General features: G+C 40.5%; 1 protein-coding gene across 3 annotated transcripts in view; it reads right to left on the minus strand.

Annotated features, from left to right (window-relative positions):
* Positions 1 to 16444, minus strand: part of stpg2 (sperm-tail PG-rich repeat containing 2) — a 70972-nt gene that overhangs the window by 36170 nt on the left and 18358 nt on the right. For all 3 annotated transcript variants that reach the window (XM_065951396.1, XM_065951392.1, XM_065951386.1), the window contains exons 8-10: positions 13337 to 13496; positions 12053 to 12216; positions 11839 to 11931 (exon numbers count right to left, since the gene is read on the minus strand). In XM_065951396.1, the coding sequence (XP_065807468.1) occupies positions 11839 to 11931; positions 12053 to 12216; positions 13337 to 13496 (417 nt within the window). The remainder of the gene's footprint in view (positions 1 to 11838; positions 11932 to 12052; positions 12217 to 13336; positions 13497 to 16444) is intronic.

Below are 16444 nucleotides of genomic sequence, written 5' to 3' on the forward strand. Positions count from 1 at the left end.
TTAAAACCGTTTTACCAAACGTGTTTTTTGGTAGAGAAAACCTGCGCTAAAATCTGTGTGCGAGTAAACAATTCGAGTGGAGTGACGGCAGTGAAGCCGCCAGCTGAACGTGCAATCAGCTGGCCCGGACTCAATCGTTCATCCGGGCCAGCGGGACAGTTATAATGTCGAGCCCTGCGTTATGCGCACTTTTTTTGGAAGTAATTCGGCCTCACTCGCATCTTTCTCCTCCGTGTTGGTCGCTTACAAGAGCTAGTGCAACTCAGCGGCAGGAGTCTAGTCTCCTCCGCCCTTTCGTCTCCGCGCAACAAGCGCTGCCGCGGAAATCTCGCGGAGCAACGAAATCTCGCGAGAAAACTTTGAAGTAGTTTAAAAAATAAAATCAATGTTCCCTTTTCCATATCAAGCATTAGCATCGATCGAATCGAGCGTCACGATATATATCGCCCAGCACTACTCTGAGGTAGAGTTGGGGTTTGATTCCCAGCTCCTGAAGCTCCTGCTGGAGCCTGAAGCCACATATCTGATGTGTCCTTGGGCAAGACACTTAACCAGGAGCTCGTGCTACTTAGTCTGCAGCCTATGAATGTGTACGAATGGGATAAGTTAATTCTGATGGACTTTTTTCATAGCAGCCTGAAATCAGTGTGTGAATGTGTCGGGGTGACCTGCGGTGTAAAAGCGCTTTGAGTAGTGAGGTGAAGAAGTGTTGCACATCACTTTTCTACATTGGTTACTTTATTTGGCTTTAGTAGTATGCAAATTTGCTGATCTGAACTTATCTGTACACCATTTCACTGTGTCTCTAAACTTAAGCAAATGCAGAGTGGTAACTATAGGACAGGTAGAAGAGGCAAACAGCCACATGTACACACAAAGAAAATGATTGATTCAAATGTCAAAAATCAATATCATTGCTTGTCATTTTCTTTTTTTTACTGGTAGTAGCCAAGAACAGATGAAACAGAGCTGGCAGTGCGAGGGAGAACGTGAAAGAAAGACAGAGAGAGAGAAAGAGTGAAAATGTAACGTGAAAAAGACTCGTCAATACTGCGACTGGATATGATGACACCACTACTCTGCCTCCCCTCCCTCCCTTCTTCAGATCTCTCCATCCATCAGGTCTATGAATTGTTCAGGAGGATATTGAGCCGAGCATGATGGGAGTGTTACTGTCTGTAGCCTGGGGGTAGAAGTGTCACCAAGCTCTGCTCTCATTGGTCGATTAATTGTCCGCGGCGAGTATGTCTCTCGTCTATGAATTGCTGTAACACAACGTTAAAATGAATGTATGCGGATATGTTTTGTGTCTGTATAATCTGGGTATTGTTGCATACATGTCTGTGTGTCTGTGTGTGTAATGCCACATTTTGAGTGAGTCACTTCCTGTGTGTGTGTGTGTGTGTGTGTGTGTGTGTGTGCATGAATCCTCACAGGGACTCACATCATCATCATTATCCTGACAGCTGACAGTTAAATCCATATCAAATCTATAACTCCATTTTCCTGTTTCTGTTCCTTTCTTTTCATCACCCGACTCCCTTGTCTCCCATAAACAGAGGCTGCAGCGTGACATGCCATTAGCTGTCCGTGGATATATCATAAAAATGCAATGAAACACTGAGACAAAAAAGTCAATAAGTGACAAACCCTGCGCCCCTGCATATTTTCCCCATCCCAGATCTTTCAAGAATATCTTGCCTATGGCATTACCTTCCATGCAGCTGTCAAGCTTTTTTGTCCCGCTCAAATGGCTTTTTATTTATTTATGATCTTTATCTCTTTAAAGCCACAGACAGCGATGTCTCACTTCTTTTTTAGTCGTGCTTTCTTTGTCTACATTATGTTTTACTCTCTTTGTTGTCAGCTTATCTTTCTGTCTGTCTGTCCACCCTCCCCTCCTTATTATCCTCAGTATGTTTTCACCTCCTCATTTGTTGCCTTCAGTTCACTCTTCATAGCAGGGGGATGATGCTGCTCCTCAGTTTGATAAATGTATGTTTAGCAAACACTCTAATTATCTCAACCAGTGCTAATAGGATAGATAATTACACATTATACACAGAGGCGCTCTCTCTCTCTCCCTCCCTCCCACTGCTCCTTCCATTCATTGTCATCCTTCCTCTTGTTCTCTTGTTCTGTCTTCTTCGAGCTTGTCGTGCAGTATGTTGGTCTCAGAGCAGCGTGGTGTTTTTCCACTTGTAATTGACTTTAATGAGGTTTTCTGTGAGTTCTGAACGATGTCTGTCTGTGTCTCTGGACCAGAAAACATGATAAAGAAGCTCCTTAATATGATTCTTATTTTGTAATTATTTCATATTAATTTGTATCAGGACGAGTTAGGAGCAATTAAACTGTTGCCACACATACAGCACTACACAATACTTTTTAAAGCTGAAGCTCATTTGCAAAGCGAGTAAAGAAACTATCAGGTTGTCCAAATGATCAATACTTTAATCATTTTCTATATCCAATTTTAACTAATGACAGTATAGAAAAGTGCAAAATCTATTTTTAAATAAATCTATTTTAAAGGAAAGCTAATTAGGAGAGGAATTAATCCATCAAAAATTGCTTTATTGAACAAACACAGTGATACCAAAACTTTGCAAACATTTATGTGTAATTTAGACAGTGTGCACGAGTTTTCATGCAATTTCTCATGATTGAGAAACTTGTAAATATTTATATACTAACTTATAAATAAGACATTACTCAATATTAGGTGCCTAGGGCTTATTTTTTAGTTGCTGTGGCTTCTAAACACGAACTATCAACATAGTTTGATTTTTATCATATGAAAGTTTTAAATTCTGGCATCATGAGAACCGCACGGGAAACTATGGAAACCCATTTACGCAACAAAAAGGAAGAAAAAAATCTGAAAGGAAAGCATTGATGATAAAAACAACAACAACAACAACAACGCCTCTCTCAAGTCATAACTGAGATTTAAAAAAATGTGAAATTAAGAGAAGAAAAAAATTGAATTATGAGATATAAATCACCGAGAAAAAGACACATTTTGTGAGGTAGAAGTCGTACAAGTCAAAATTTTGAGATTAAAAACTTGTCATAATGAGAGGAAAAGTTCAATTATAAGATAAAAAATGAGATTAATTTAGACTTTTGAACACAATAAGAGTTCAGACTTTTTATCTCTTTACTTTTAACTCATAATTTCAACCTTTCAACTCTTGATTTTGACTTTTTTAACTCAAACCTTCAACTGTTTCAACATAATTATGACTTAATAAGTGTTGTACATCATCAATGCTTAGCTTTCATATCTCAACTGACTGAAATGATCTTCCAGTGGAAAACCATAGTGAGTGAAAACATACTGTAGCATTTCAGCCTCCATTCAGCCGCCCAGCTCCTGCAGAAGTTACATTTAAGCGGTGATGCACATTAGAGCTGATTCCTACATGTTTTATCCATAGAGCTCATATTCTGCAACATGTGACGCAGACAGATGCATTAAACTGCCTTCACAGTGTGACATTTAAACCACTAAATTTGTGTAGTTCTGGCAATTTAGCTTAAAAGCTTACATTCCCAGTTAAAGAGGGGACGTTATAAAGTCATACAAAGTTACTTTTTATTGGTTGCCATGGCTTTGGAAGGGAGTGACTCACATCTGCAAGTATCTGCAAGAGCTGCCGAGTTAAGGCTGGAAGTGTCTCCTCTTTCTGTTTGTTTTCATTATTATCTTCACACGCTTGGTGTATTATGAATCCTGCTTCCAATCACTGTCACTGGTCAAAGTAATAAAAGCTGTGTTTTCATATTGTCCGAGAGAGAGCAGAATTATGAAGTGTTGTTCAGATATTAGTGCAGATAATCTGAATTTTGTTTGACTGGCACGGACATTATTGCCGGCTTTTATCTGTTTTAAATGACGTGCATGAAGCCAATAGACCTGCTGGAACAAAAATCGTATCAAGTTTTGGGCAAATATATATATTTTTTTTATCTCAACAAAACTGAGAGAAAGGTTTTCATTAACTGATGTTTTACAAAACAAACATAAAAGTATTACTGATAAAACTTTTAATATGATGTTTTGTGTTTTTCTTTCAAATATGACTTTGATAAAATGTAATGAGAAGGTTTGAAGATGATTTTAGTTCAGCAAAACACACAAAGAAACAATGAATGGGATTTTTTTCCTACCCTTTTTTGCCCTCGTACTTATTGATCGGACAGCCATCACCATCGGACTGTGTTGCCTCCGCGAGGAATACAAAGGAGAAATCCTTCCTGCTTAGTATCCCATATTATGGTCTTTTTTTAATTAATGAATGATTGATTGATTATTTAATTATTTGCAATTTTCTTGCAATTTATTTGAGATTGTTCGTTGAATTAACATCATGATGCAGAGTCTTAAAAAGCTTTGTGTGGTCTGTCCTCAAGAGGAGAAAAAACAACAACTACTGAAATGTTTTATTTGTTGTTGTTGAGTGAAGGTCGAATCGATCTTTTTTTCTGATGCATTCCAGGAAGTTGGAGAATCTAAACACTGATTGGCTTTTGCAACACAGAGTCAAGTTGAAGATTTGAATGAAGAAGTAAATGTTAGCTGCACTTGTTGTAGCAGATATCTGTTCATAGAGATAAATAGCTGTCAGATAACCAGCTGGGATGTTATTAGCCTATCATGATCAATTACTTTTTATTGAACTTATTTGTATCTAAATCTTGTTTTTACCTCAACTTGTATTGCCTTCTTAGATTTTGTTTATTGTTATGGAGCTGAAGTTCAGACAGGAACACTGGTTATAATCTTTCACAAATTCATTCATCCTTTCACTTCAACCTAAACTACTTCCTCTGTCTACCTGCTCTGGTGATCAGCTGATAATGGGCGTTTATTCTTAGTAGAGGGCACAACCTCTCTCGACCAATCATCCTGCTGCGGCAAAATGCTAAAACAGTTCTCTCTCTTCCACAGTCATTCTGTCCTTTCAGGGCAACCGCTGGAACCCACCACCGCCCCAGTCACCTCCATTCCAGCTCAGCAGAGTCCAGATCCAGGCTCATCATAGCCTCCATTCCTCTTCACCACCACCAGTGTCTAGACTCCATGGGGGGGGTCTCCTATCCTGCTGTCGGCCTCATTACCCTTCTGAGTACATGAAGTCATCACGATGGAGTCTAATCGCCCAAAGACTTTGCACATTCAAATCTAAATTATTGCACATTTATTCTTAAATAAATAATTGTTCATTCTCAATTAAGTCTCTCCTGATTGAATTATTATTATCTTGTGAAATGTTTGAAATGCTTTTTGTGACTGTGTAAAGCACTTTGAATTGCCTGGTGTATGAAAGGTGCTATACAGATACATTTGCCTTGCCTTGCCTATCATGACAAACAGAAACCAGAACACTCCTCATACCAGTCCGGTCCTTTGAGTAAAGACTGTACATCTGTATAGAATCTGTAAATAGAGATGACTTCACCATCAAACTGCAGTATCTCAATGAGTCACATTACAAATGTAACCATGACTCCACTCGCAGAGGGCTCTTAGTAACACCTCATTATTGAACCGATGCCCTCGCCTCTGACACTTCCTCACTCTAATTATAACAATAACCATCCATCAGGACTTCTATTCATCTCAGAATCGACATTGGGTGACGAAAGGCAGGAACATATGAGTGAAAAAGTGACTGACGGGGAGACAAAGCTCCCTGTCAAACCTCGCTGCTGTCGCTTGGAGGGACAAGGCGATATTTCACTGAAGTTATGGAAGAGAGAGAGGAATTCCACAGCCACGGGGTAAAAACATTGGTCCAAATTAAATTCCACACTTATGCTCTCCCAGCGCTGCCCGAGGGTATCCCACGACCTCTGCTGCAGGAAGGTCATTATCAGGAAGTGTCACCCGGGAGGACGGAGGAGACGGCGAGAGATGGAGTGTGGAAATAAAGATGGAGAGCTGGAGAAACAATGCTGGAAAAGAGCGCTGGATTAGACATGAGAGAGGAGAGCAAAATACCATTTAAGATATGCTCCACTCATAATAATGTCTGGCTTTCAGATCCGTCAGTTTGCTCAACAACGTGTCTGATTCTTTCTTCTCCTCGGACAGGCAATCATCTCCTATCAGATCCAGACCTGTCGCTGAAGCACAGATCTGACAGGGCTTCAAATACGGAAACTAGTTGTGTGTGATTTAAATGGCCGTAAATGTAAGCATCCTTTGAAGGAGGACAAGTCGAAAGATAAGAAACACCGACCTTAAATTATTCAATTTTGTATTTAACCACTGTTTGGCTATCAGGTCCTAACAGAGAGGGTGTGGTAAAGACAGGTTTCAAAGAAGGTATGATAGGTTTTTATAGTCAAACAATCTTTACATCAAAAGCAGAGCAATCATATCAATATTCTCTGGCGTCAGATATCAGGACTCCCTGTTGTTTCTAATGCATCCCCTTTAAGACAGCTTCTATCATTTTAACCGACAGGGTACATCTTTTTTACGTTCTGATATCAAAAGGAAAGCGGTTAAAAAGATTCCTCGTCGACCTTTACTGCAAGATGAAACATCAAACAGATAATGAAGACGCACTTTGTTATTTTTTTTTTCTCCCCCTGCTCCTTCTTGTCTTCCCTTCTCATGATTGTTTCCTGATTAGACACTTTTTAATATCCGTCTCAGTGGGGGGTGCCGTTACCAGGGATACTGCCCGGGCTGCTTGCGCGGCATGTGGCTAACTGTTACAACTAAGACGTCCCCGGGTGATTTTTCATTAACCGGTCATAAAGGAGGCTCAGTGTGGCGCCATTACAAGCGGCCTCAGATCTTCTCCACGGAGCACTCAAGAGGTACTACCCCGGGAAGTAAAAGAAAGAAGAGGCAGACTTTGAGGGAAATATGGAGAGGATATTACCTCTCTTAAGAACACTTTAATAAGCTTTTTGGGTTTATTCTCTGTCCAGTCCCAAATCCTGTTCATTACAGTCTTTGTGACAGCTAACCACGTTGTTTTCCCGTGGAGGGCCGCAGACAGACATGCGCTGACACATGGTGCCGCCAACTGCTTCTTTTCACCTCGACCTTGCCCGCTCCCCACCTGCGATTGTGGACCAATTATGTTTTTTGGGAACAAGAAAACAAGCTGGAGGTGCTGCTATGGGGAGTTGAACGAAGTTAAAACCGTTGTTAAATATTTAATCACCCTGTGTGTCTGGAATATAATGAAAGTCTACCTTCTGATCATTAAACTTGCAGGCTTTCCAACCCCCAGATTATACATAATCTCCACTGTTCAGTGCATGACAATGTGAAGCACAGACACTGTCTGGACTGTGTGTAGTGCTGCTGTCAGGTTTTCTACATTAGGATTTAGCACACCGAGGATTGTGAGTGAGCCGGATCATCCATCACCACGATGTTACTGCAACACTACATGAAGCTATTGTAATGAAAAATGGCAAACAGTGCAGACAGATATATGAGGAAGAGACTATTACAGGGACGATCTGCTCCCCAATTCTTAATGGATTGTTCTCCGCTCTCTAATGAGTGTCATCACACTCGCCTAAGTTCATTTATGATGTGCACACAAAGTGAGGAGCCGCATTATCCAAAATGAACAATGTGGCACAAACAGTGATGTTAATGTGGAGATAAAAGCGAGTTTGTCCAAACTGCGTGTACGGAAACTGAAGCAGATGCTGCACTCTTCCAAGTGGAGCATTAATCAAAGAGATGTGAAGTAGAACTTGTGAACACAGCAAAAAATAATAACATCTAGATCACGAGTCTCCGACACGTTGATCATAAAACAGCAGCTTGTGAGGAGTTTTTTTCAAATTGAAAGCCGCTTCCCATTTCAGTTTGATCAAATACACAGATCACACCCCCTCCAATGCATAACAATAGGATAGGCCTATCAGATGTCAATGTAAAGGTGATGCTCCTGTCAAGTTTGTCAGTGCCTGAACCTAACCAATCACAGCAATGGAGCAGCGACCTCCATCGTCAGGTCAGGATACAGTTATGATTTACACTAGCAGGGTTGAAATGAGGCATTCTGTGCAATAAGCACAGCAAGCCTGCAAAGCCAGATTTATGACGGACAATGGATGATGCCATACCAAGAAAAGGCAAAAAAGAATATTTCCATGAATGTGAGGACAAGGATGTGTGGGTCATGTTCAGTACCAATTGCCGTTTTCACATACGCACTCCGGATAATATCTAGATATTTACAGGAGGACCGCTCCGGAGATTCTCCCGAACTAGCCGTTCACATATGCTCCTCACAGCGGGGGACTTTCCCTGTCGGGGGGGCGGGGGGGGATTTCCTGAGGTAAGACGTGACGTAAATAAACAACGCGGAAGTAGAGGCCGAAGCAACAGAGTCCGCTACACGCCGTTATAATGAGAATATTTGCCTTTATATCAATGCTATGTGTAATCCAATGGAATGACAACATCCACAAAAGAGAGGAGAACAACATACTGACGAACAGAAAACAGAATGCAGACGTTTAATTAGAGCACGGAGATCGTATATGTATATAAACGTCATTCTCCTTCTATTGGCTCGAGTTGAACTCTCCAGAGTATATGCTGCTGCGTTCAGACATCAGCTCACTCGGACTTTCTGCAGATGAAATACTAGGGGTCTGTCCGGAGAAACTCCGGGTAAAGTCCGCCTGAAAAATGTGGCTGTTTGCGTTCACACATAGCCTAAAACACCTCCGGGTAGCCAAATCTCCAGAGTTTTTCATTAGGTTTCTGTATGTGTGAAAAGGGATAAAGTTTCAGTAGGCAAAATAAGTACTTTGAAGCGCTGCCACACTCAAGTCCAGGATAACTTTGCACAGGACTTCCTTCCAGGCAGCAAGCTACAAATATATGTGAACAGGCAACACAGCACTCTCGTTTCACCCACCTGACACAGAAGGTCAGAAGGTTGCACATCCTATATCGAAGAGCAAGAAACCGGTCACCAGCAGTAGGGTGAGGAAGGGAGCAATTACAACAGTGGCCTTGACATTATAAAGACACCATAAAGGTAAGGCTGTAAGCATGTTTGCTATTGCTGATATAAAGCTTGATGAGAACACAGTGGCACGGGGAGTCTCTGCGCTTTGTAACCTTTTGGTAATGACATTTGACACATTGTATACAAGAAGTAACTGAATGCAGCTGGTTCATTTGTTTTGATGCGTTACATGATGTGGCTTTCATATTTTCAAAGTAGCTTTCAGATGAAAAAAGGTTGTGACATCATTTTTATTCTACTCTAGGCTAAAGCATGTTGGCTCAAGAAATAGCAACAGCATCTTTCTCCCAGAAGACGCTGAATATGACCTCTGCCCTACTCAGAAAAACAAGAGATCACAGCATCTTTTATCTCTTACTAACGCAGATGTATTTTCAGCTGTAGAAAGTATTCTTAATGCTGTGATGCTCATACGCAGGGGCAGCATCTCTCAATCCTGCTGGTTTTATATCCTACCAGGAAATTAATTTAATTCACACGGTGTACGAGGAGAAAATCACTCTCTGATTAGACAGCAGGGTTGGATACCAGCAGGGCTATGTTTCCTCACAGTAATGACAGAGGAGGACGGGGCATGGGCGATGACTAAGCCCTGCTGATCTTCTTACTCATGCTCAAAAATGATGTTTCACAAAAAAAAAGAGGGTCAAATATTTAACTGTCTGAGGCTCATTCAATACTTGAAAAGTGTAGAAAAACATCCACCAGCACTTCTCTTTTGTGTTTAAACAACATGCAGAGTACAACTACCGAAGATATACAACGGCTACAAGATGAAAAACTTAACCCGGTAGTCTGACACATGACACCGCCACTTCTCCGCCCTCTGTGATGAGTGCTGAATTACACTTTAAACTCAGTGTTTTCTAGAGAGCAGCGTCGTTTGCAGTGTTATAATAATTTCTGTGGACCTTTGCCTCGAGTTGCAGATAACACTTCTAACCTTTGGAGTAAATCAGAGTAAACACCAGCTGGTACCCAGGAGCGTACTTGAAAACACAAATTGTGTTTCTGGAATTTTAAAACGCTGTCACATACACTTAGAGGGAAATTTACATAAACTCTGCAAGAACATTATTTTAATACTGGAGTCGGTTGCTAACCCTCACATCCAGCTGCTTCCCTGTGTCTCTTCATTAGCACCTTATTTAAATGCAAGTAAACACCCCGCTGAGTCACACAGGGCAAAGAAATCCAGCTTCTACAGCCCTACTATTGTCATAAAAGTAGCACAATTAATTGTTTAACATTTACTGCAAACATATTGGTAGGGAGTTGAAAAGCAGAAAATATTAAGACAAAGGTTGTAGCAACATTTCATTAACGTTTAGAACACTTCATTAAGAACAGCCCATACTATAATGGCAACAGTTAACTGTGTTTTCAGACTTTACTGGGCGGTAGTGGTTCCACTAAGGATGGAGAAAATATCAATACTGCATTGAACTTTGGATGAAGTGATTGAATTGGCACTGGAGGGTTTTTGCAATAGAATTGGTGGTTAAGCTCAGTTGGCAGCAGGTTCGACTTTCTGCCTTGGCCCTTTAATGAATATCTACAACACTCTCTCCATCCAGCATTGAAATAAATAGATATCCTTTCCATTCATCTATATATTAACTCCCTTCTGATTGCACATGTTTTAATTGATTTTAATTGATTTTAATTGATGTATGTATACAGTAAATGGCAAATGGACTTGACCTTATATAGCACTTTTCTAGTCTTCCAACTACTCAAAGCGCTTTTACACCACATGTCACACTCACCCATTCAGACCCTTTCACACACTGATGGTAGAGGTCGTTATGTAGTATCATCCATCAGAAGAAACTAATCTTATTCATACACCGCCACCGAAGCAGCGGGAGCAATTCGGGGTTAAGTGTCTTGCCCAAGGACACATCTGCTGCCCAGCTGGGGATCGAACCCTCGACCTTCCGGTTGAGAGACGACTCTACCATGTATGTTTGTTATTTTTCATTGTTTATCATGCTCGACGTCATTGTAACTGAGGGCTATGCTCTCAAAGTTTAAATGAAGACATAATATACATCACACCTCCTGTCTCTTTTTCCACTACACTTACAGATGTTGTTGATATTCAGTTTTGCACAGAAAGTGAAGATGTGAACATGCTTTTACTTAACAATTCATTGGAATCTGTTTGGATAACATAGAGTGTGTGACTCCTTCTTGTGTATTGCTGCATTAAGATCAATATAGTTGTTACTGAAAAAACTCCAATTCACAATTGCACAACTACCACAATACCACAAGTCATAAAAAGGGAAAGTATTTGTTTTATAATACTATAAAATACAGTAATCATGGGCAGTGGGATGAGTCATGTAGGTAGATGTGTTATATAAGTGCGTATATATGCTTTGGTTATTAACGTGGGCATGAGAGGAATTAAGTCAAGAAATTAGTTGAAATATAAGAAAGATCAGAGGTATAGAAAAGAGGATTTGGCGAGGAATAAGAAACTAATTATCGCACATTTTGACCTGTTTTCTTCAGTATACATGAGCATTAGGATGAAAAGGAAAAGAAGCAGTGATAAAAAAAATCCACTGCTGGAAAAGTGGGCCCTTGGTGTTGGGGTCAGATGCTACCGCTGTGATGGCCTAATTTCTGTAAGTAAAATCTTGGCATGAAGAGTTGTTTTACTTCCTGTTTGAATTCTGCTGTTTATAAGGTTTGAACTGCTTTAATATACAAACATGAACAAGTGAGACAAAGGCAACCGTGAAGGGAAATAAGGAGACACAGATGCAGAGGGAGAAGAGGGGATGAGACTTACTTTGGCTGGTTGTGATGAAACGAGACGTTCTGTGGCTGATCTGAAGACGGCGGTGCGCTGCTGTTTGTAGTTCTCCTCCGCCTTCTTTTCTGTCTGAACACAAACACACCAGACTCACATACACGCGTTTGTACAGTAGCTTGCTGCATCATATTTCACGCTGGAGAAGAAAAGAAAAAAAATAATGAATGACATAACAGATGGATCCTCCTACCTCGTACTGCCCTGGACTCGGGGCTTGAATCGATTCCTTGTTGTTGAAGATGGAGTTGCGCTGAGCACTGGAGCCGAAGCCTCCCTTCCTGGTTCTCTCGAAAAATGCTCTTTTGAAACTCTCACAGGCTAAACCCTGCTCAAAGACATTGTAGGACCCCGGACCTGCACAGAGGACAGAAAAGTCGGATTACTGTGTGTAAAGAGAGTTTTTTTGTAGAGTCCATCTTTTCACTGCTGCAGATAAATGAGTAATTTCCCTCGGACCTATAAACTCTGGTCAAACCTCAAAGATGATGCAGAGCATGCCAGGTGGTGTTTGTGTCCGTTTCTTCAACAGACAATAGACATGTGCAGTGTAGGTGTAACTTTGGCTAAGTGTATTTTAGTGTTGGCGGTATGCGGGGTATCCATGTACTGTTGGCTGAAAGTGACACATACGCTGAAGTACATGTCATATGGAGACACACATGTTAGTGCTATTTTAATTTGTTCCCTGACTGCGCGTGTGAACACAGACTATGGTAACAGCTTGAGAGGAAGAAAGCTCAAAAACACAAAAGAATGAACCTCTACATCTGATGATAACATGTACTGTATCATGACCAGGCAACAAAAGCTTTAGAGGATAATCACAAGCAACTAAGAGAGCCAATCAAAATCAAGAGAAAACATGTGCATAAATACTTTAATGATACATACAGTCAATATGAAAATAAAATAAATAAACAGAAAAAGAAACTACTCTGGGATGTAATGTGTAAAGCTTCAGTAATAGGAGATTATAGATGAATTATTGTACTCATTAATATTATTTTAAAACCTTGTTAAAGACCTTAACGCTGTGATGGTGACTCAAATCTACTAAAGGGCAAAAAGGGTTCACTGCAGAAAAATATGAAAACACACACAGAGATACACACACACACACACGCTGCACAATAATCACAGCAGAGGTCAGTTCAGTCTTAGATCCTTTCAGAAGAAGAAAACAGGCACAAAGTATTTTATGTTTTCAGAAATTACTCGTTAGAGGGAACAATGTGACCATGCGAAGGAAAAGTCTGAGATGAGTTGTTTAAAATAAAAAGAGAAGAAAAGCTTACGACCTATCCTCGGACATTTCTTTATAAACTTAAGTGTCAGTTAAATCTTACACAGTATAGACTGACACACACTGACCATACACGCACGCACGCACGCACGCACGCACGCACGCACACACGCACACACACACACACACACACACACACACACACACACACACACACACACACACACAGACCTGGAGAGGAGCTTTTTTTACAGCTAGGATTAAAGCGTGCTGCGGTGATGCCGAACGGGCTTTTCTTCACCCCTGTGGTCTTCCTCAGCATTTCCAGGGCGCAGCGAGGGTCGTTATATGCACCAACAGGGGGCGTCACTTCTTTCACCGGGCTGAACCTCTAAAGGAGAGAGATTAAAAACAAGACACAGACAGAGGTTAGAGAGAGTGCCCATGAAGGCAGGGAAGAGGATTATAAAAACAAATATCTAAAACTTCAAGTCCAGACTAGCAGAAACTCAAATAGCAGAGTTTTTAATTCAACACTGTGTTCACTTTCTCCCCGTCACTGAGATTGAAACTGTTTAGTATCCAGTAGTTGCTGGGATATTTCAGCTGTTATTGACAGGTTGCCAGTCAATAACAGGGCTAGCACACAGACATTCATACTCCCACATACACCTGCAGGCACATTTAGAACCATCAATTAACCTCATGAGCATGTCTTTGGACCGTGGGAGGAAAACAAGAGCACCTGGAGAGAACCCACACATGCATGCGGAGAATATTCAAACTAGTCTTTAAAATGTATTTTTGGGGGGGCTTCTCATGTCTTTATTGAGTGCACAGCTCAGGGGACAGAGTGGCAAACGGGGGACTGGGGGGACTGGAGGGAGTGGAGGGTGACATGTGGTAAATGTCCAATAATAATAATAATAACACTATTTAAAAACACAGGTTTACAAAGTGCTTTGACAAACAGCAAAAACAAGAACAAACTAAACCAAACACAGAAGAACAAAACAACAGCAAGAACATAACAAATGCAAAATACGAAAAATAATTAAATACAATTCAACAGAAAAGAAACCATAGTGCACGATACCCAACAGACATATATAACCAGAACATCACAAGAACCATGATAAGAACCCAGGCAACACAAGAACCCAACAACACGAGCTGAGACCAAGAAGACCAAAGATTTAAAAAGATGTAAGAAACTAAAAGAGCTAAAAGCAAATAAAAAGATAACAGCAATAAGAAGGTAAGAGCAGGAAAAGAAATAGAAACAAGTGAATAAATGATCAAAAAAAAACAATAATATTAATGAAAATAGGATGGGAGCGGAATCCAGGGCTGCCGCTTTAAGGGCCTTTGTACATGAGATGTGCAAATTGGGCTAATCTGGGGTGCAACATTTACATACTACAGCAAATACAATACAATCATATGAACTGACATGACCATCCATTGATCTCAACATGATGCAGAACCTTGAAAAGTAAATCCAAATCCTGCCAAACTTCATTGAGAAAAAAGACAAAAAAAAAAAGACAGGAAAAGATCAAAGAGAGGCATGAGAGAAAGAGGAAAAACATGCAAACAGACCGGACCGGTTGGTGAGATAACTGAGGAGAAAATGAGATTGAAGGAAACAGCATCGCCCTCTCAAAACAAAAATAATGATGCACCCAATCAGGTATGTAATGTTTTCGCTGTTTTGCTGATATGAGCGCTTATTCAGCGCTGCAGCTGGCGGGCAGCTTCACTCCCAGGTACCGACGTGTTTATCTGATAGCCTAACAACACGGGCAATCAAGAGCCTCGGAGCAGATAAGTTGCCTTTTCAGTCTAAATTACTGAAGGTGAACAGCATTTCTATGTTACTTTAAATGTATCTTCTGCCTTTTTACACCTGAACTATCAAGCTGCTTGTTATCAATGCAACAGAGGAATAAAAAGAACCAGATTCCCTCCAACACAAGAAAGTCCACACTATCTCAGTGAGCCTCAATCACCCTGAATCAGCCCCGCGGATAATGTTCAAACTATAAGAGTGATCCTTAAGTAGATCCTTTAGATTTGTATCATTGATTTGAACTTTTCATTTAAGAAGAATTCAGCTTTTGGAAAATAGGTTGTGAGGGAATGAAAATTGCATTTGCACAGTTGAATTATTGAGCTTCAGGGCAGAAGAAGAAGAAGAAGAAGTCTAGAGGTGCTGCTGGAGAGGAAACATGTTTGTTATGGAGAGAGCAGAGGAAGAAAACAAAGGGGAAGGAGTTATATGAGATGTGGTTAACAAAGCAAAATCAACTGTGAGTGGTAGTTAGTGGCCATGTGTTAATCCAACACTATTTCTACAGCAAAAACAAAACTCCTGAAAGTTTCATGAAATTTCTCAGGGTGACCTGCATGTGTGAACGCAAACAGCCCCAACTTCTTCTGAAAAGCTTTCTAGTAAAATTGCTGCGTGACGTCGGGATGAGCCGATGGGTGAACGCAGAAGGTGAAATTCAGGAATATTCACAGCAAGCAAGTGGGCAGGGTAATGACATTTATATCACCTTGCAAACGTGCAAGAAATGAAGGTGCATCATCTTTACTGCTCAGCAAAATGGTTTCTTTATACTGTGAACACATCAAATGACATGTAGCAACAATATAAATGCAAAATAACTGACATTAAAGGTGTCAGACTGTGTTGCTTCATCTTTGTCATCCTTTCATGTCACATCCTGCCTCCTGAGACGCACTCCCCCGCTGCGAGGTAAACATGTGAACAGGACACTCTCAATATTTTCTAGACATTTTCAGGAATGTGTTAAAAAAACAAGCTTTAGAAAAACATTCCTCAGAACTTTTAGAAATTTGAGGACAGTCTGCCCCCTTTACTAAAATATGTCCCTCTCTGTGGGAGGGTCTCGGGGGGTCAACACATGAATACATGAAGTAAAAAGGGGACGCTGCTGAAGTCAAAATATGGCAGACAAAGCCACAGAGTTCACTAGTTTGTTCCTTTACGTCAATGCTACATGTAATTTAATGTATTCACAGAATCAACAGGAGTGGAAAAGAACATAGCATGTAAAAACATAGTATGAAGCTGCTTTTATCATGTGCGGCTCAAATCGACTTCTTGATTTTACCAGCTTGCAGTAGCAAATGTTTGAATGTTTCCCCATAAAAAATGTCATTTAATTTTTTGGAGTTTTGTGCATGTTTGAAAAGGGGGCAATGGACAAATGTACTGTAGCTTTGTTGGTCATGCACTTTGATTTTCTCCTCTTCTTCAAGTGTTTTTCTCATTACGCTCCCTTTTGTTCTTTTTCCAAACTGTTCTGT

The sequence above is a fragment of the Labrus bergylta genome, chromosome 2, assembly GCF_963930695.1.
Source record: "Labrus bergylta chromosome 2, fLabBer1.1, whole genome shotgun sequence".
In the NCBI taxonomy this organism is placed as follows: domain Eukaryota; kingdom Metazoa; phylum Chordata; class Actinopteri; order Labriformes; family Labridae; genus Labrus; species Labrus bergylta.